Source organism: Argiope bruennichi, chromosome 9 (assembly GCF_947563725.1).
Source record: "Argiope bruennichi chromosome 9, qqArgBrue1.1, whole genome shotgun sequence".
NCBI classification, from domain to species: domain Eukaryota; kingdom Metazoa; phylum Arthropoda; class Arachnida; order Araneae; family Araneidae; genus Argiope; species Argiope bruennichi.
The window spans coordinates 60829818-60852085 of NC_079159.1; the positions used below are offsets into that span (position 1 = coordinate 60829818).

A 22268-nucleotide genomic window follows, 5' to 3' on the forward strand; every position below is an offset into this window, starting at 1 on the left:
CAAATTGTTTTGTTTATTAATGAATAAAGATATTCCAAGATAGTTTTCAATGCATTGAATGAGCACATATTAAAAAAAGTATTAAGTAAATGTAAAAATAAAAACATAAATTAATAATATTTTTAATTAATTAAATTACAAAGAATAATAATTAAATATAAGTTGTTCATTACCAACCTTCTGATCTTAGAGCTCCATGGTAAGATACCTCATTTTTGTCATTAAGGGGTCCAATTGCCCATATAACAGCTTGGGGTCCATCCGAATACACATGCTGGTCATATATTTGATCAACTGAGAAAATAAAAATTTATCAAATAAATAAAGACTTTTTTAACTAAAAAATATGTAAGAATATGAAATTGAAAGATTAATGTGCATAAAGAAAATAAATTATAAAATACTTTATTATCCAATAATATCTGTGTTATATAATATTTTAAAAAGTAAGGGTACATTGTATGATTATTAAATAAAATATACATCAATTATTTAATTCAGAATTGGTTATTATTTTAGCATTCTTCAAGGAAATTGGTTTAAATTGTTTGGTTTAATGCATGAATTTGGATTTCCGTGATTTAATTTTTTAGACAATTTACTATACCGATTACAATTTTCCATTATATTGTTTTAGATGTTATGTATGTTTGATTATTTTTGCCACGGTATCTCTACAGTACAACTATGATCGGCCATATTATAGAAAGGAAAAATTTATTAAAATATACTCTACACAGTCTTAATTATATAAATAGGAGAAAAAGTTTTAAAGAAAACTTTTAAAATTAACAATAGAATTTTAAAAAACATTCAAAATAAAAAAAGAAGTATTTTGTCAAATAAATAGATATGAAAAATTCCAAATATATGCCATACCAGAAAGTTAATATTTAAGAATAAACTTTCACATTAAAACTACACATTCCGATGTAATGATGCCTTAGAGGAGAATTTTCATTCATTATTCTTTGAATTTTAACAAGTGAGGACCTCCAGATCCACTCAGAGTTGATTTTGGATTAGGCTACTAGGGAACTGGGTTTATACAACCATCAGCTTGTTTAAAAATTGTTATTAGCTTAATTGCCAAATCAGAAATTTGTAAAGAATATAAACTTCATAAATTATAAAATTTTGGGATATAATTACATATATATTGAATTGTTAAATCAATTTTTAAACGCACACAAAGATATACACTAAATAAATATTTACTTAGATTAAAGGAAGAGAGAGTTTAATTAATTAATTATTCTTGATTAAACTAATAATTAAATAACTACTGTAAAATGATACACCTTAATTTCATACTCATCTGAAGATAATTATTTTTTTATAAACTATCAGACAAATAATTAAATGCCTTAAATTTATATGAGGAAAACATTATCTAAAATCATATTTAAGTTTTCAAGAATTGAGATATTTAGTCATTTTTTTCCATGATAAATATACTAGAAAATAAATAAATGAAATAAATAATTTTTCATGAAATTACTTAAATGAAAAGTTAGACTAAAATAAATCATTAACATATTGCATTGAAAAATGCAAGCAAACAAAATTTTTTTTGTAACAATTTCTAGATTCAAAACACTATGGACTTCATCCTTAATCTTAAGGAATATTTATTTTTATTTTATTTATATACTTCTACGCCTATCATTAGATTGAAAGCTAACTATTAAGCTACAGCACGTTCTACATTGTTTGAAAAATGTATATTCTGGCAAAAAATTTATGAAAGATAATTTTCATATTTTATTAGGAAGACTTTATATGTGACTTCTTACTTCCCACTTGGGGTCTCTTGACTGTAATCATGGTGTATCCATTGACCTTTGCGGCATTTAAAAGAGTCACGCTTTCCGTGGCATCAGGAAATTTAGTGTCGGGGCAACTACCTCGACGTCCCACGCACTGTAATATATAGACATAAAAGAATAAAATAATATGAAAATATTCAAACTAATTCACAAGAGTGCAACCTGATAAACAGTTTCCTCATACGAAGTGAAAATATTTTTAAGGGCAATTAGAAAGATAAAAAAAAATAAGTCTGAGTAATTTGTAAATTATTTTCAATACTCCTAATTTGAAAAAATGTTCTAATAAATAAATAAATAAAAATTAAAACAAGACGTGGTAAAAAATCTGCTAGCCTTTTGATACTGATACAAATCTCTAATTGAAATAAAATTTTAGACAGATTTATAATATGCTGCAATTTTTATATTTAGAAATACATTTAGAAATTTCTATACCATGATATAAATTATGGCTTAATTTAAAAATAATATTGTCTTTCGCGATTTATAGTTTCCCTAACTGGAATGGTGTGAAAATTTGCAGAAGAAAATGCCGATGAAAATGTAATCCTCGCTATATGACTTAAGAGATGGCATCCCTCATAAGATAGTTCCTCTAAAAAGGGAAGTTAAAAAACTAAGCTAAATATCTGGAAATATCAGCCCATAATCAAAATAAACATTTATATACGTTTACAATTTTGTTTTATACACCTTGATTTACATTCTTTACTTTAGTTTACTATATACTTTTTTTTTTACTAAACATTATTTGCTAGTTTATAATTTTATTATGATTTTTAAATTTTATAAATTTTTATTTTACTTAATACAGAAACTTGTTAATTTTTTGCAGATTCTTTTTCAAATGAGATTTCTTATATTAAACATCATTTTAATTAAAATAAGTCAATTAACATAATTCATTTTTTTAAAAAAATATTACAATATTTTATAAAATTTGAGAACCCTAAATTATGTAAATCTTGAGAATTCTGGTATATCAAGAAGCGCTAATCGATTATAAAACTTCATCTTAGCGCATACACGAAAAGGTCAAGAATATGTTTTTTTTTAAAATCAGAATCACAATTCATATAAAAATTCAGAATGTATATTTCAAAGGCGATTAAAATTTATTAGACCAGTAGAATATTCTAAAAACCTTTTTATTGAGAATTTCCACATTTTATTGAACCTACCTGTTCCTTGCTTCCCAAATAATAATCTTGTGCATGACCTTTTCCTCTTTTGTCGATCCAAGCAACGATGGCGTCTGCTTTTACCATTTCTGATTTGGTGTCATTTTTACTCAAACCAAAGGACATGTACTCGTTAGGTTCTGAAATGAAACGAAATGAATTAAAAAATTGTGCTATGACTTTGAATTGAATGTTGTATTTCTTACAAAAAATGTATTTGATTATTTGCAAAAATTAAGAGGAAATTCGAATTTATAGATAAAGTAAAATGACAATGCTTTAGGTTTGAGTCATTGATTTTAGGTTTTATTTTATTACTTTCACGTATATTAAGTATACAAGAACAAATTATTTAAACTGTCAAAAAATTTGAACTCGAGAGTTTGACGAATCTCCTCGTTTCAAATTTCCTTGAGTCAAAAAAACACATTTTTGGAATTTTTTTCCTGTCTGTCTGAATACGATATTTGAAAATTGCTTTGACCTAGACTGCTGACGTTCGTTATGGGAATTTAATACCGAATTTATAGATTTCATTCCAAATTTTGAATGAAATCAATTCAGAATAAATCTTTTCTGCTGTTCTTATACATGTGAACATGATAATAACTACAAAAATGTAAAAAGCTAGATTTTTAATATTTGGTACAGATGTGTTTAAAATCTTATGAGCAGATTATTAATGAATTTTGAACAAAATTTGTTAAAGGATTTACTGTCTCTCTGATTGTACTCGATAGTACAGTTAGACAGACAGTCTCAAAAATTCTATGATTTCAGACAGATTCATTAACTCAAAAATTCTATGATTTCAGACAGACTCATTAACTCAAAAATTCCATGATTTCAGAAAGACTCGTTAACTCAAAAATTCTATGATTTCAGACAGATTCACTAACTCAAAAATTCTACGATTTCAGACAGACCCATTAATTTAAAAATTCTATGATTTCAGACAGACTCATTAATTCAAAAATCCCATGATTTCAGACAGACTCATTAACTCAAAAATTCTATGATTTCAGACACACTCACTAACTCACAAATTCTATGACTTAAATAAAGGAAATTTGACATGATACGTTGGGATTAATAACCATAGTTCTATGTCAGTGGTTTCAATCGGTCAAAAAAAAAAAACGTTTAAGAAACATATTCGATTGTGTACTGTCCGCACTCAGAGGGTAAACACCAAAAAATTTCTGCAAAGATCACACGCTAAATTTAGTAAAAATAATAGATTCACATTTTATTGCAGACTGTTTACAAGATTCCTATTTATATTTCATTTCTAGGTCTATATATTTCGTAATTATTGTTCACCAAGGGATTTAATTTTTTAAAATGTGTTCTTATTGATGGAGTCGCGATAGTGAGTGAAATATATTCAATATTACTGCAAGGCAATTACTAACACAATGAGTAGTTGAAAATATACTGAAAAATATTTCAAAAATTAAAACGGCTCACTAAAATGTTTCTTTTTTGAAATTCAAATTGAAGATAAGATAATGAGTTATAATACGTTCCAATACTACGCAGTAAATGCATATATTTTTTATGTAATATTCTAATTAAAATTAAAAACTTTATTAGTGATCGCCTACCCTCCCCCCCCTCCCCGAATAAAAACTTCACGTGAAATTTGTTACCTCTACGTCCAGCCGTTTGCTCTGTAGAGTTTCCAAACTACTCAGAATAACAATGAACCATCATCATCATCTAAAGAGGTCAAAATGTAACAAAAAAAAAAGGGGGGGTTCCTTACGAATATAATTCCTTTCATTAAATTAGAAGAATTTAGTGCTCCCAGTTTTCATAAATTTTTGTTTACTTATTTATTGAAAAAGAATCAAAGAAAAATATAAACATGTGAACCTGCGAAATGTATGTTTATTTTTAAAAATCTCAATCGCATTTTCAAACAAAATTTAATATATAAATGATTATTAGTTATCGATATGTTTTTCTATTCTGTAGGCTGATTTAAGAATGAGTTATTTGAAAAATCATGCAATCATAAGGAATTATTGGCAACTTCATAACCTTTAAAATATCAAGAAAGTATCTTTCAAATGTACTGAAAAATCAATTATTTGATGATATAATTTTAATAATTTATAAGTCTCCAAATAAATGATGGAATATTCACAAATGCGTGAATATTCCATCATACATCATCCATTCAATGAAAATAGTGGTCCTAAACCAAGCATAGTTAAATATTAAGTAAATTCGGTAGATTCATTAGCAAAGTATCATCTCATCTCTTTTACAAGACATTTAACTCTGCCTCGGGAGTAAAGAACTTTAATCATTCCAACTTTTATGCTAGAAATTTTGTGTATCGCTTACTGAAATTTTGGAGTTTCGCCTACATGCGGTAAGTACTTTATTTAAATGGTAGCAAAGTGGGAAGTCGTTCCTTGCGGCAGTTTAGCAAAGATAAGAAACCCAGTGCGTGACTTTTGCTTAGGAGATGTAACATTAGTCCTGGTATTTAAGCTGTTGGCTTTTTTTATCAGCGCCCCTGCAGGAGTTGGTGGGCATGTTTAGTAAATTAGGAAAATTTATAAAGCTAGTTTAAGAAGCACTTGCTTTTACAGTGTTTAGAATAAAGCTTTCCAGAAAATGAACCTGCTATGAAAGGCTGTTTGTAAGCTACCAGATTAAATATTTTATGCATATGCACACGTAAATATACATTGTGAAAATTCATATTAAACCTTGTTACTTTCTGATACTACAAAATGCTCAGAAATTCGTTTGCACGTCCATTCATGTCCAATAAAAATATTTGTTCTTGGATGTACAGTGTAATGCTAAAACGATTTCAGCAGAGATGCTTTCAAAACTATGCCAAGTTAAGCCTTGAAAGGCATTTTCATAAAATTTCGTAACTATATATATATATATATATATATATATATATATATATATATATATATATATATATATATATATATATATATATATATATATATATATATAAAAGATATGAAAGAAAACCTTATTCATCAATTTCATGTATTGAATTAGTATTTTTCTTGTCTAAATTTGTGATAAACTGCTTTTTTTATCATTATTTTAAAGACAAAATGTAATGGAGACTTTTATAAACTAGTTAAAACTTTTAAAAAAACGGATAGAGATTGCTGCATTTGTACTGTAAAGAAACGTGAGTATTAGAAGTAATTGTCTAGTATGCTAGAAGTGGATAGAACTGATTAGGCAAACAGGAAACTACCTAGGGCAGATAAACTGAGAGAATCTCAAGCATGTCAGTTAAAGAACTTCGTTTTTCTAGTTGCTAAATAAATAAGTATGGAAAAATGCAAATTCTATGAATTATAAAATATTAGGGATTTGTCAACATTTTATCAAGTATAACTTATCAGGTATGATGTATCATTACATTCGCTTTGTTAATAGAATACTTATAAACACAGAATAGGGATGTAGGGATGTATATGCCGGATAATTTGGAGTGATAATAGATAAATAAAAATAAAAAAATTCAAAGTTAATAAAAAAATATTTACCTAAAATAAATCATTAACATATTAAAAACGAACTGGAATGTAAAACTAAATTATTATAAATTATAATCCGACTTATTACAAAAAGAACAGCCTCATAATTTTCACGGTTTAAAGATCTAAAATATTAAAATTCGCCTTTGTGTACTAGTTTCTTTTCACCCAAAGTTGATAAAGATTGTGACAAAAATGATTTCAAAATTAAATCCACTTAAACCTCAAAATCAATCTTATCAATGATGGCAAAATGAAATATGAAAAATTTGTGAACTTTATTTATTATCAAATAGAGTTAATGTCTAATCGCCTGCGTTGTTATGCAATATTAATACAACGAAAAATTGGTATTTTTTCCGAATTTCAAGGACGTTATGTAATGGAAGTAAACTATTTTATATACATATTGAAGCTTGTAAAAAATATAAAACTTATTTTCTGTAGCACATTATTATTTCTAGCCTAAAATTCTTTTCGAATTGAGATGCAAATTATTTTTCATTATTGGTTAAAGACGTCAATATATTTTCATATAGATGTAAAATCAATGCACTATTCATATCAAAATATAACGCTATTTATACATTTTAATCTACTATAAATACCACTAAATACATTGCATTATTTTTAGGAAAAATATAATGTTTAAAAATTTGATTTTTTTTAATAACATGTCTCTAGCTCTAAAGTGTCTACAAAAACAGACAATATGATTAATTTTAAAATTTGAAGAAAGTCCCTTTACGTTTGCTTTTATTTACCTGCATAGTCTTTTATTATTTCTTTAGATGGTTTATACAAAATTCGAAATGCTTTCTTGCCTTAAGTGACATTAGTAAAAAAGTATTTTGTTTTTCTCTCTGTTTCACTTCATCATTAAAATTTTGTGAATTGTTTATTTCTTTTATTTTATTCTTGGTATTTTATCTTTTTTATCTACTAATTTCAAATTTACTATTTACAAAAAAAATGCCATTTTTTATTTCATAGCTTTTATGTGTGTTTTTTTTTAAATTTAAGATTGTAATATTAATATTTGTTCCATGGAATGAATGAAGTTGTGTTTTCATAGCTCTTAGTAATAAAATCATAATCTAATTTATTCAATTACCAACACTGATTATTTTTTTCGAGAAGGTATCGTTGGAATACGTGTCTGAAAATAAAAAAAAAAAAAATAAAAAAAAAGACGGTTCTAATTTGAAACACTTGAATTTTTAAACACAGACAATGAATGCCAGACAATTTCTAGACCAAGAAGCACAAAAATGATATGATAACTCAGACAGCTATTAATAAAACTGCCAAATGACTAAACGTGACTCTAAAAGTGTGTTAAGAGACAGCGATCAAATATTCATTAGGTTAACCTTCATAAGATCTCATTGATAAAAAACTTGTTTATTTAAAAAAATAAAAGATGAAAGATGACAGCTATATAACTGATAATTAGAGACTTCATTTGCATATAAATGTCATTAAGTGCCAGATTTCTTCTTTAAAAGTGGTTGTAAAAAATAGACCAATTATGCATATTTCAATGGCTGAGATTTTTTTCTGACATAATCTAAATTAAGATTCAAACGTTCAATAACACTGACTGCAATGAATACTCACCAAGTCGTGCAACGAGTTGCATGACAATATCCTCCCCGTCCATAATCCACCTGATCTCATAGCCCAAGTCATCTCGCAGCACTTCGCAGTTCAGTTTGTACTGTGAACGAAGAAAAGAGGCTGGTAAGATAAAATGAATACACTATGTATAGTTATAAAAATACATATTTTTATAAAATATATGAAATATATTTTTTTGAAAATAAATTCTTCATACATTTGTGAAATTTCATTTGATGCGAAGAAAACTGCAGTATATATGATTGATGTTCGGAAATATATAAAAGTGAATACGCGATATTCCGATAAAAGGACCGACAACGTATGTTTTTATAATTCTTCCATTGTTTTAGACAAATTTGAAGTATATTTTTTAAAGTTTTTTGAGTCTTAAATATTATTTTATATTTTTAAATGTAACCAGAGTACTCAAACAATAATTCTTTTCACAAACATTGCATTTACTTTAAAACGCGTAACTTTTGAATGTTACTTCTTAAAATGTGACCAGAATTCTCAATGCTATTTAGTCACTTAGTCAATTTTTTTTTCAATTGCATTTAAAACAACAATTCTTTTCATAAACGTTGTACTTACTTTGATGTTTTAAAATCGACATATAATAGCAACTTTATTCACAAAGTTTAAAAAAATAGATCAAAGCACGCCGAAATAATGGAATTAATACTTTTTGCATTCAATATTTTGCATTTCATTATTTGAATGGGTAGAGATCTTCATCGAATTGGTGTGGACTAAATGATTTGAAGAAGGAAATAAAAAGAAATTCCCAACTTTCAAAGTGCAGACAAGCTTTATAGGTTATTTTCAAACGTTTTTACTCAAAACATAGCAATTAAATATGACTATTTTTGGACGTTTCTTTGATCGGTTAATAATGGTACTGTTTCTTAGCCCGGCTTTAGCTAAATTTTTAAATCTAGGTTGCATTCAGTTTTTAATAAAAACATATATTTTCATTATAACAGTATAGTCCGGTATATTAAAACCAACAGAATAATTTTGATTTTGTAATTAGTTTTCGCAAAATTATGATATCAAAATTTTAATTTCATATGTTTCCTTTCGATGTTTTTTGTGAATTCTTATTAGAAAAAGTTCTCTTTTTCCATAAAAATATCTAATAGCTTACTGTGCAGGTATTATTGAAATGTTTGATTTTTCTTTTTCATTTCATTCAATGGAAGATTTTTTTTAAAAATAATAATGCGTCTGAAAGTAAAGCTCGAAATTTTATTTCATTTTTGTATGCGCTTCAACTGCTTAAACTAATCTAAAAAAATATACTTCCTAAACCAAGGCGAGTAATTATAATTTAAATATTATTCTTAAATTTTACATTAATTATTGATTATTTTTCGCTTTTCAGAAAATGCATACATCCTGTTGAAAGGTACTTCGCTTTCGATGTATTAGTTTTCTTACATTAGTTTCATTATTTTTTATTTTTGGAAAATTGCAATTAACAAAATTTAAAATAAACAACTTATTTATTATTAATATTCTACAATTATTCTTTAATGACGCAAACTTTGAAAAAAATAAATGTATTCTTAAATCATAATACGGTAGTAAAAATTAGGTTTGCGTTTTCTTTCAGATGAAATAAACTAATACATTTTAATTGCTTTTGTTTCGTAATTAAGTAAAGACTTTTCTCAATTCTTCCCTAATCAATTATTTTATATTGATTTCTTTATTTATTACTGTTTGAGAACTCTCCATTCTTTAATCTATTTCATATAATTTTATATGAACTCTACTATCTTTAACAATTTAAGAAAACAAAATTGGTTATGTCAATATTTTATCACACCGATTAAGGCTCGAATATTTTAAAAATAGGACTTTAGACACCTATAAAATGAAACTTTCGAAAATATCTTTATAATACCAATTTCACTTCCAAAATTACACAATATATAAAGCTGCCTGGTGGTGCATAGTTTCAAAAAAACAGAGCTAAAGTGTATCTAACAAAGAATAATCCTTTATTGATCTTACAAAAAAAAAAAAAAAACATCTGTATCATACACGTAAGGATGCTGAAATTGTAATGTAATGAATTCAGCTACCGTGCACCGAACATCAGTAACGTGCACCGAATCGGCTCACCTCCAACTCAATTCCAAGTGTTCTGGGTGATGGCGGGACTACCAGATCCTGGGGTAATCTGACGCTGCCAAAGTCGACTTGGGCCTCTTCACACCATACGCCGAACCAATCAAAGTCATAGATGGTGTACTCTGGTGGCAGGGTTATCACGACGGTCTTGCCAGTGTATTTAGGGAGGGGAGCGAAACTGTAACAAAACACATTATGTAATTCATATTTTTATTACTATAAAAGCAATATTACAGATAGAATATAACATTCATAAACATATATTTTCTGGGTATCTAATCCAATCGTGAACTAGAAGTTAACTTCTGATCAGTTAAACAGGCATATGGCTCTAAGTTATGCAGTAAAATGAGACAGGTATATGTTTCTAGGTGATGTCATAAACTTTAAATGGGGCAGCCATATGATTCTAGATGATACCATAAACTATGAGACAGGCATGTGATTCTAGGTGATGCCATAAGCTTTAAATGAGACAAGCATATGATTCTAGGTGATGTCGCAAACTTTAAATGAGACAGACATGTGACTAGGTAATGCCATAAACTTTAAATGAGACAGGCATATGATTCTAGGTGATGTCATAAGCTTTAAATGAGGGAAGCATATGATTCTAGGTGATATCGCAAACTTTAAATGAGACAGGCATATGTTCATAAAATATAAATTATGTAAAATTTATATTATATGTTGTTCAGTTAAATAAATGTACTTTTGAAAATTTTATCATTTTTAATATTTTAGACAATTTATCAGTCCTATTGGAGTTTTAATCATTAAAATATTTTGATGTTTTAAGATTTTATGCAAAAAAAGTTCAGTGAGAAATATAAATCGAGAAAGGAAGCTTTATATATTACACTTTTTGAATATTTTAGATTATTTTAATGGCGCCTTGATGAAGAATGGCTAACCAACGCATGACGTATGAATGTGATAGCCTTTCATTGGTCTAAAATTCCGAAAGAGAAAAATTCATAACCAATCAGTGCTAATGGCTGAAGAATGACGTTTCTTTGTTTAAAGTGCTAGATTGTTAAGAATATGCGAAACGTACTAAACATGAAGGATTGGATCATGGGAATGCGTGATATTTTCATCAGTACACTTATTGATTTCAATAAGGTCAAACGCAGTTTTTTCATCATTTAAAACATTTTTGTAACATATTGGCAGTTTTGCAAATTTAGGGATCATCATTTCAAATAAACAAAAATTATATTTTTCTAGCGAATTATCAAATCTAACTTGAGAAAAAATGCACCATGTATGCGGAAAACATCAAACTAAAAAGATGGAAAAACGTACCTGCCGTTTTCATCTGCCAGCCTTAAACCCCTTGGATGCTGCCTAGCACCTCTGGACACCCACCAGTAAGCGGCTGAAAGCAAATTACAATGAATATTTATTGAAAGAACTGGAAAAGTATAAAAACCTCGAATTATAAGTGAAAGAATTTATATTTTGAACTTGATTTATTTGTAGCTGAAAGAAATAGAATTAAAATTCGTATTAAGAGAAAATCGGCTTAGAAACGTGGAAAAGAAAGGGAAAATAACATTTCTTATTAAAAAAAATGCCTCTGAAATTTATTTTACCATTTTAATAAATAACACATAAATATTTATTAATTAGTAATGAGTGCATTGATAATAATTATAATTCAAAAACATTAATTTTAACAAATGAATGAGTTATTTTGGTAAATAAATAGAAATACGGCAGTTTGAATGTTAGTTTGCGCAATAAAACAATGGCCAAAGTATGGAAATATATTTAACGAAGTAAAATAATATAAAAATGAGAGATTCTTTTTCACACTTCCAGATTTGACTTTAATTAGTAATAATTAATCCCAGATACTGACAAGATTTCACCATTATTCCAACAAAAAAATATTAAATTTTAGACTAATTTGAATTAAAAATATCAGAATTTCCCAAATTCTAACAGAATCTTTGTGATCGAACACGTGTAGTTCGTTTATAATCATTGCTTTTCGAAAGTTTTGGAAAAACATACCTCATACATCAGTAATAACAGTAATAATATGAAATTAATTTGTTCTTAATATAATCCTCTTTATATGATATTTTTAAATACTCTGCTTCATATTACAATGGAAGCATATCGATACCCATAATGGTAGTAAAAAAATATACAAATATTATTTTCCAAACTGTTAAGCCAAATCAACTTTCCTGTTGTTGTATACTAAATCGTATATTTAGAAGGACACTTTGAGATTTCATTCTTTTATTTTATAATTACTTAAATATCGTCAATAAACACGTCTTTTAAGAATGATATTCTATGCAGAAAATTATAAATTCATCATGTAAACAAATTTTTGAAAGCTAAGTTGAAACAAATGCAAAATCATTGTTTTGTTTTTAATCATTCAAAATTAAAAATTTAAATCTGTTTATAGTAATTTTCATATTTTTCCACATATGCATAAAAAAATGTCAAAATGTAATCAAATTTACTCAAAATCCAGTCTGAGAGCTATGAATAAATTTTTTATCTTTTGTTTTTCTCATCATTTTAATTAATCATTAGTCGTAACAATGGTTTTCATCCTTTTCGTCAATCATTATTGGTACCAGTGGTTCTCATCATTTTCACTAATCATCTTAAAAAATACTAGTGGCTCATTTTTCGACGAATAATATAATATAATCACATTTAAACATAGTAATATTTTTAAAATTAACGTAAAAATAACTATTACTTGTTATTTTTCACCTATATGAACTTGCAATCTAACCGTTTAAATATAATTTTTTCAATGAAATTGCATTTGGTTCCCCATTTTCTGAAAGTACTGAGAATACTAAGCCTTCATATCTCTAAGAAAAAAATATAGTCTAATTGTAAATAAAAATATTTTTTAATTAAACGCCACAAAGTACAATAATTTGTCATCCGCAAAATTAATCAATGTATTAAAAAGTGTTTGCTAACAATTTCTGAAAACAGCTTGCAATAACAACAACAAAAAAAACGATATTTTTCAGGACTATGAATCTAATACCACATGTTCTTAATTTAACTATTATATGGCTATTTTTTAAATAAACAGGAATTAAGTAAAAGTGTATTTCTCATCATCATCTCAGTTTTTTACATCACTATGTTTACAACTTAAATGATAATATTTTCACAATCGAATGCTTTTAAAAGTAATTATGGATTTTTTTTTGAGAAATTTGCAATTAACTTACTAAATAGAAAATGCTTAGATAAGAACAATAAATATAATCTACTCAGTAAAATTCAGCTTATCTTACTGGTTCAGAATAGAAAATTCATGGTTAATTAGTTTTAAATGTTTGAACTTTACGGACATTAAATATAATGAGGTCGTAAAATACGTAATAGCTAACATTTTCTTTACACTAGATTTTTTTTCCTTGGGAAAAAAGCCGATTATGCATATTTTTATAACATTTTTTGTCCTTATGTATTTGCCCTTTTTGTAATAAAGGGCAAACACAAGAGCAAGAGAAGAAAATGTTCGTACAAAATGCACAAAAAAACATTTAATCATTTTTAACAAATAATTAATTTGATTAATATTTTTAAGACACTCATAATTCATAGTTATGCATTTTGTCGAAATGATGTCATGTATAGTGTGTGAAAATAAATTGCTTTATGAATTTTAGAAAGATGAATGTAAAGATAAATAATAAATTATTTTAGCTAAAATTATTTCATTTTTTTGAAAAGTATCATTAAAATTTTGCTCATTATTTGTCCTTCCATAAATCATTATGATGTGAATGGGTCATGACTGATATTTCCGTAATAATGTCATTTATTACGGAGTTTATTAAAATATTATTAGGGATTTATTGCTTATAAATGTAACTTAAATTCCAAAAGCATAAAATTTTGACAGGAAATAATTATTAAATTTCTATTACGTTTTTTCAGTACAAAAAATATGATCATTCAGTATAGATTTATTATGTCACAGGTATTATATTAAAGTAAAAAAAAGTTTATACACCAGTGCTTTATAATTTTAAAATATAAACAAAATTATGAAAAAAAAATATCGCTGCTAATTCTTTTTTTCATGAAAGTTTGCTCCAAGGAAATTTCATTAATTTATCTATATAATATTAAATAAATGCAAGTACTTTTTATGACAAGGTTTATTTCATTTTCTTTTACTAGAAATTGATAAATGTTCTTTGATAAGCTGCTGTCACATTCATTAGCTACAAAGTTCGTAAAGTAAAAAAAAATGTAATTTATGCAATTTATATAAATTTATTTATTATTATCTTTTATTGAAATTATATCATTGAATGTCTCTTTACATTTTTTGGAATGGATTAATAAAAAAAACATATCAAACTATCAAACTTTGAAACTTTCTTTGTGTATGTTATTATCATCCAGATTTCCTTTACATTTTTTAAAATTCCTTTATTGTGCAGAATTTTTTTTTCATAAATTTCATGTGCATTTTTTAAAAAAATATTTTCTAAAATCATTATGTGTGTATGCTCTCACCATTAATTTTGAACTGCAAATTTTTTAAAAGGTTTAATAAAACCAAAATTTTAACTCTACTAATTCCAATTTTTTTTTATTCTATATATTCTTTGATAAGCGGATAGCATCTCTGTGTTACATTCATATTTCTGCCCAACATGCCATTTTCTAGTTAATTGAATCAAATACTTCGTAATCGCATTCTTATAAATATTTTGAAAAATTCGCTTTCTTGTATTGCTCACATCATATAATTTATGCTGTACTTTTTTCATCAAAAAGAGTTATTTCTTATAATACGAAAGGCTTTAGAGCGCAGTCAAGCTCAGACAAGTTTATTAAAGAATATCCAGAAAAATAATGAAAACAGGTGTCTTTTCTAAAGTCACTTTTTAATGTTTATAACTAACTGCATGAACAACTTTTCTTCAATCACATACCATTAAAAATATTACAAAAAGTGCAAGGAACTAACAAAAAAAACCGGTAAATAGAATTTTATATGTATTAATTATAAATTTCTTATGTGTATTTAAAATGTATATTTCATATCATAATTATAATAGCTCAATTTTCTGGAAATACTTATTTTAAAGTTTTACAATATTACACTTTTTTTATCCCCTTGCTTTCGACAAGAGATTATTTTTTAAAAGTTTTTTACATTAATCATTGTGAGTTCATTAGTCATTATTTTTTAAATCTACTCTGATATTTAATCTTTGATATCTTCAGAATTCATTATTGTAAATATTATAGAACTTATTTTATTAATTCTTTTCAAATTCGTTGCTAGTTGACAACCCAACTTCGAATAAAAAATAAATTATATTAATCATTAACAGTCATTAGTTTTTGAAATTTTTAAAATATAATAATAAGATAGATATTAAGATGTAAACAACCTAACGAAATTGTTAAATTAACCAAAATTCCAGTTTTCTAATTTATTGGATCATCACAAATATAGAAGTATTAATGCTAAATAAAGCAATTAATTAAAGACATTCTACAATCATTGTTCAAATTTTAAATATTTAGATATTTCTAAAATTACTAACGCCTCATCATTTGACATTAAAAATATTTTTGGTCAAATTCTTTACATTCAATTTTATTATTCAAATATTAGATTAGTACAACCATGTTGTTTATATTATTGCTAGAAAATTATAAACCACATACACTATATTATCAAAATGGCAATGTCCATTATTTGCTTCAAGCCATTCTATTCGAATAGAAATCAAATAGTTAAATAATTTTCAAAGCCCACGTTAGTAATATATTATCCCACATAAGATCACCTAGTTTAACTATTATGGTTCGTTAAATTACCCCACGCAAGTAAACCTGATTTAAATATTATGGTTCGTTTATTACACCACGCAAGATTACCTAGTTTAATTATTAGAATTCACTCAAACTTACCTGGGCCAAGCCCATCATAAGTAAAATCCGGGACTAGAAGGGTCTGCGTATCAACAACCAGAACGGGTCCGGAAGATACACCATGTTCGAAAGTGGGTATCCGGCCTATTTCCGAAGGTCGTGGGATCACTAATCCAGTCGGGATGGTGATTTCGCCAAAATTAGCCTAGGGAAGAAGGAAGACATCAGATGAAAAACATTTCAGCATGTTTTGCATTTGTGGATGAAAACATTTCATAAAATATAAGGAAGTTTATACATAGTAAATAATTTTTACATCCTGTTTACAACTTCATAGTTTTAAAAAATAAAATTTTACTATGCTATCTCAACATTGAAATGCGGTTTCAAAAATGGGCTTATTATTATTATTATTATTTTATGTTCTTCAATACTTACAAAAGCAAAAATTTATAATCATACAACTTTTTTATAAAATAAACCAATGACAGTGTATTCCTCTCGACATACTCGTATGTATAAACACTTTGTCATATTTGTTGGCTCGTTTTGGTTCATTTTGTTGTTATCTTTGTAGTGCTAGGTAGAAGATGTAAATATATATTTGAACTTATTTTCTTCGATCGATTTGGTCAAAGAGCTGAGATGTAACAGTTTTGGTATTCTGGCAATAAACAAAATTTTAATAATCTAGCTCATTTGCATTTACGAATTATCACAATATGCGCACATATCTATTTTTTTATCCTCGTAGATACAGCCTGCGTGTAGGAACCATTCGATAGTTAGTCAATAACTGGCTATTTTTTTTCCTTCAAAAATGTAGTACTGCTATTCTTATGAAGATACTATTATCCAAATTTTAATTAGTTTCTTCCTTTTTTGAAGTTGTTATGACTTATTTTCATGTATAAATGGGTAAATATTCAATTTACTTTTTTATGAACTTTTTAATATATGAAACAACTGCAATTTGATAAAAAAAATACAAAATTTTAGTTGGTTAGTTCGAATTTTGTGGCATCATGTTCAAAGATGGACATTTGACGCAAACCTTTAAAAGTTGATAATGATATTTATAAGATGAAGAAATGGAAACAATTGTAAAGATAAAAGTGACTGAACATAATCTTTTGAATATTTTTTCATCATTTTCTCTTTATATTCATTCAACAATCAAAACCGTATCTGCCTATACCGTGAACCTATGAAGCAGGCATTAAATAAAATAATATAATATTATGAAAAATGACAATGGAAAAATATTCAAATAACTTCAAATAATATTGATTATTCTATAATATGAATAAATGTAAAAATATTTTTACAAAATATATACCAATAAATAATAAATAATAGGACGAAGGAGAAAAAACAATAAAAAAAACTACTTAATTTCTGTTAGATTAACATACAAGACATCTGAGTATTTGTAAATAATAAAAAAATTCCAATTACATTGGTCCTATTGCGAATAAATAATTCATTCTATTTTAATCATAAAAGTTTCAATCTATCTTAGACGCTCTACTTTCTTAATATATTATGCAAGCCAATTAGTTATTAACATTATTGTCAGCAATTAATTGAAATGCTACTTGATAAATGATATCTAGGAAACTAATTACTTCTCTAAATCAATAGTAAAATCTAATAGCCACAGCATAAAAAATGTATCAGAACGTGATAAACTAATTAAACGTTTAATTACTTCGCAATTAAAATGTGAAGCCCTCATAAACGTTGGTCCTTATTTTAAGGTCAACCCTATAAGCACTAAGGACACTGAAACACGTGCAATCGCCATGAGATTCTTTACGGCCCCTTTAATTGACATAATACGAGCAGTCAAGCCCTCGTTTCCGTTAGCGTCTCTGAAAATAATGCTTTACACACGCCATGACCTAGACCTTAGGAATTCCTTTGGGTAAACGACCTACATCTCGCCTGTTTGACCTACCCGTTGAAAAATGGCTTTGGTAGCTAAAAATATGACGTTATCTCATATTTTAAATTGTTTAAAAGAAAGCTTTGGTTTTCTTTGACTCAAGGTCATGAGATAGTACGCGTGAGGAGGAAGAATAACAAACTAAACATTAAGGTTTAGTATTTATATTAAAATAATTGTAAACTATGAGCGTGATCTGATTCGACTTTTGCAGCTTGTCCCAGATCGTTCTTCTTTAATTCAGATAACTATGCTATTTTATTAGTTGTAAAATAGTTCATTTTTATTTAGTAAGAATATTGCTGAGAAATCAAAACAGGCCAGAATACTAATATTTATTTGGCTTAGATATAAAATGATTATAAATGTTTAATGTCAAACATTAACAAAAAGTCATTAATACATGGTTTTGAAAACCAACAGTATTAGAGGAACTAAAAACTGATTTTGTTCAGTCTTATTTTTTTTTTAAACTAACAAGATTTGGTAATTTGAGAATAATAAAAATATTAATAATACAAAAGCAATTTAAGGCAAAAAAAAAAATCAGAAATTGTTATATCATTTTTGATTTTCGTATGTTTTAAAAAGAATTGCCATTACATACGTTTTAAGAATTAAATTGCATTTCTTGTCGAAAAATAATATTAACCTTATTAATTTGTTTTTAGACTTATGTATTAAAGTGGAAATTAGATCATAATGGGATGGTTTAAATAGGCTACTTATTAAAATAGTTCACTTAGTTCATATAATATATCATTCCAAAAACGATTTTAATACATGCGAGTCTTTAAACTGTTTGTCAGGTTTACTGTATTTCTTAAGTGTTTGTTGGATTGTATTAAATTATGCGTTTTTAAAGATTGTAATAATAGTTACCAATTTATGAAAAGATTATTAGACAAAGTTTACTAAATGTGGCACAATATTTTAGAAGGCGAGAATGGGCATTACAGAAAGGATTCTTTGAAATTTTAATTAATTAAAAAATAACAGAAATTAAAGTTTTCCCATCAAAACATTCCAAAACATTATGAAACGAATTTGATTTTTACACTATTTTAAAATGTAAAAAATTATCTTTTTAGCGATACAAATTTAATTGCAAGGCAATTTTCTTTAAATTTGGCAACTTTAGAAAATTATGCTTTCGTGATTTTCCATAACAATTTTTTCATTAATGTTTTGAAATTGAAACCTCTTTTAATGTTCATCCTTGTATTGAATTTAAACTTCTTGTATTTTTTTGATCAAATTATTCATAGTGCAATTTTATTCCATTATTGAAAACTGAGGGAAAAAGATTTTGCTAATTATCCATGTAGTTTAGAAACGGAATCAAAAAGTAAAAAATCAAAAAAGCCAATACCGCACGTGCAATTTGAAATATATTGCACAGTCATTTAAATTGTTAATAGCTCTTATTATGCCATCGAACTTGACTTAATACGGTAAACCTCTTCTTCTCTAAAAGAATCTTTACTATCATAATTTAATATAAATTAAACACAATAAATAATTACGGCGAACCTGCTGGGTATTAAAAGCATTAACTGCCAAAAATACAGGCAGAATAAATAAATTTGACAATGAATTTAATGCAGTAAATTTAGCAACTTGTTCTTTCAATATATTCAGCCTTTTATGAGATTCACGTCGAAGTATTGACGATCCTGCATCAATTCATTGATCAGATATCATCAGTTCAGATCTCCATTGTGTTTAAAGACTTAAAAGATAAATTTAAAAGGTCGGAATTATGAGATGTGTACTTAGAGGACCATAAAACGGATACAAATTTAATAATTTAAGTGTTAGTCAGGTATTCGAAACGCTTGCACCCTAAATACTTGAATTTATATAATTACATCAGGCAGAAAAAAAAATTAAAGAAGTAGTATAAATATAAGGAAATTCGATTATTTTAAAATTTGAATTCGATACACTGTGAAGCATAATCCAACACTCTAGCTAATAGAAGAGATAGATAGTGAGAGGAATATGATTAAATTCCTCTCCTCAAAAATCATGAAAAAAACAGAAGTGATAAAATTGTTTATCATATATTAGAACTATACGACTCTTGAAAGTATATTTAACAGCGCATAAGTAAAAAATTTCTTTATAACTTACATCTTTTATATTTTAACAGGTATAATCGTTCACATTGTCCCATCAATGATTCTACACATTCCATGCATTGTGTAAGTTAGTAGATTTTTTTTTTAAATTAAAATATATTTTCTATTTCGAACTATTTACTAAGAAGTGTAAAATGGAAAAAAAATCAGTGACATTATGTTCAAGCAGCAGATACTTTTTCAGTCTTAAAAATAGGAAGTTAAAATTAATAAATTTAACTTTAAGAGAGAGACAAAGAATCGAAAACTTGGATTCTTTCAAATTCAAACTGTCCTGAACTTATGTTTAATTTATATTTATTAAAAAATATTTGAAAGAAGCATTCATTTTGCTTATATTTAAATTAAATATTTAATTTGAATTTTTTAAAATTATATATGTTTTAATGTCTAATATTTTTTACAAATGTATTCCCATTTAAGCAAGAAATACCATTCAAATTCTGGACCAATTCTGGAATTGTGCTGTAATTTAACTCAAGTTCATCTAAAAAAGAATGTAAAATTTATTCATTGCAACTTTCTTGACTTTAATTATTAGCATTGTAATGTAAGCAGTATATATTTTAGAATATATTAAACATAGAAAAAAAGCAATGAAAAATCTCAGTTGTGTATGCCCTACAAAACTTGTGTCTCATTATTTCTTTCAGATAAACATAAATTATGAATGGAATGCTTATTTATAATGGTAAAATCTTCAATTGCCGAGTTTATTATTGAAGATTTACAATTTCAAGCATTTTAATTTCTAATCAAAATATTCTTTACAATCAATCATTCAAGGAGAGTGAACAGTGATCTTATAAACCTTAATGACGAATTCCTCTCAACTTTTCTTTGATATGCTTACTGTCAAACTTTGACATTTCAAAGCATTACATTCCTTTACAGTCATTCATCATTTTAAGAAATGAAGAAGCATGTTCTTAAAATGGAACTTTAAAGTTCCAGCATAGCGCGAAGATGCAGAGAAAAAAAGAACTGCTGTCTGTTACGGCCCATAAAACTGCCGTTTCACATAATCGTAAAAGTTAAGTACAATCGTAAAGTCCAACAGGAAAAGACATGGAACGCTGAGCTTCCTCAAACGTCTTTTCAGGTACGTATCACTTAGCAAAATCATCAAGGCAGTTCCACTTTTACATCGAGGATCAGACCCACCTTAGAGGCTGTTCATCGCACTCTACCATTGACAAGAAGAAAAAAAATCTGTTCTGCGATTCAGGAAAGGAAGTGACCTCGTTTGCCCATTTGCTGGTACTCTAATGATGGCACGAGGTATTCTCTCATTCATTTCGTTTCGATCCAATATTCTCTTAAATGAAGATCGTAAAAATTGATTAAATGGAAAGTTAAATTATGTAATCTTGGAGTACAGAGGACTGGGAGTTTATAGTCTTTTCTTTCATTCTTCTTGCTCATGGCGGAAAAGTTATCAAAGAGTTTTCACGGAAACGGCCATTCAAATTCGGTAGAAAAATTACTAGATGTTGAGCTTCAGAAGTGAATGAAAATTGTTACCACTCGAGCGTAGGATGCAATGGAAATGAGCTTTAATTTCCTATGCATCCATTCACAACTATTCATTCCATTGTGTTTGATGATGTGTTAGGTCTATCTGTGATATCTATTGCGATGTTAAATGGCCCCTTTCCAGCATTTATCTGTTTTTCTGGAAGAGATAGTGATAAAGATCACTATGCCTTTCTTTGCAATGATTGTTTACTGAGAAATATGATGAGAAACAGGGGCTCAGGATAAAGATAGTCAGATATCTATCAAAAACTAGAAATTTCAAAACAAACCTTATAATGCATATATGCCAAACAATGAAAGGAAAGTGGCTTATGTTGAAAATTAGGTGCATTTATTGCTGGATATTTCAAGAAAAACAAAGCAATAAAATAAATCCTCAATATGATAATTTATTGCATTGTAGTGACATTTATCTTATATTA

General features: G+C 26.9%; 1 protein-coding gene across 1 annotated transcript in view; it reads right to left on the minus strand.

Annotated features, from left to right (window-relative positions):
- Positions 1-22268, minus strand: part of LOC129984118 (protein Skeletor, isoforms B/C-like) — a 67128-nt gene that overhangs the window by 10836 nt on the left and 34024 nt on the right. Inside the window, exons 5-11 of the mRNA XM_056093900.1 lie at positions 16255-16420; positions 11620-11692; positions 10303-10489; positions 8167-8266; positions 3014-3153; positions 1797-1923; positions 178-294 (exon numbers count right to left, since the gene is read on the minus strand). Coding sequence (XP_055949875.1) covers positions 178-294; positions 1797-1923; positions 3014-3153; positions 8167-8266; positions 10303-10489; positions 11620-11692; positions 16255-16420 — 910 coding nt within the window. The remainder of the gene's footprint in view (positions 1-177; positions 295-1796; positions 1924-3013; positions 3154-8166; positions 8267-10302; positions 10490-11619; positions 11693-16254; positions 16421-22268) is intronic.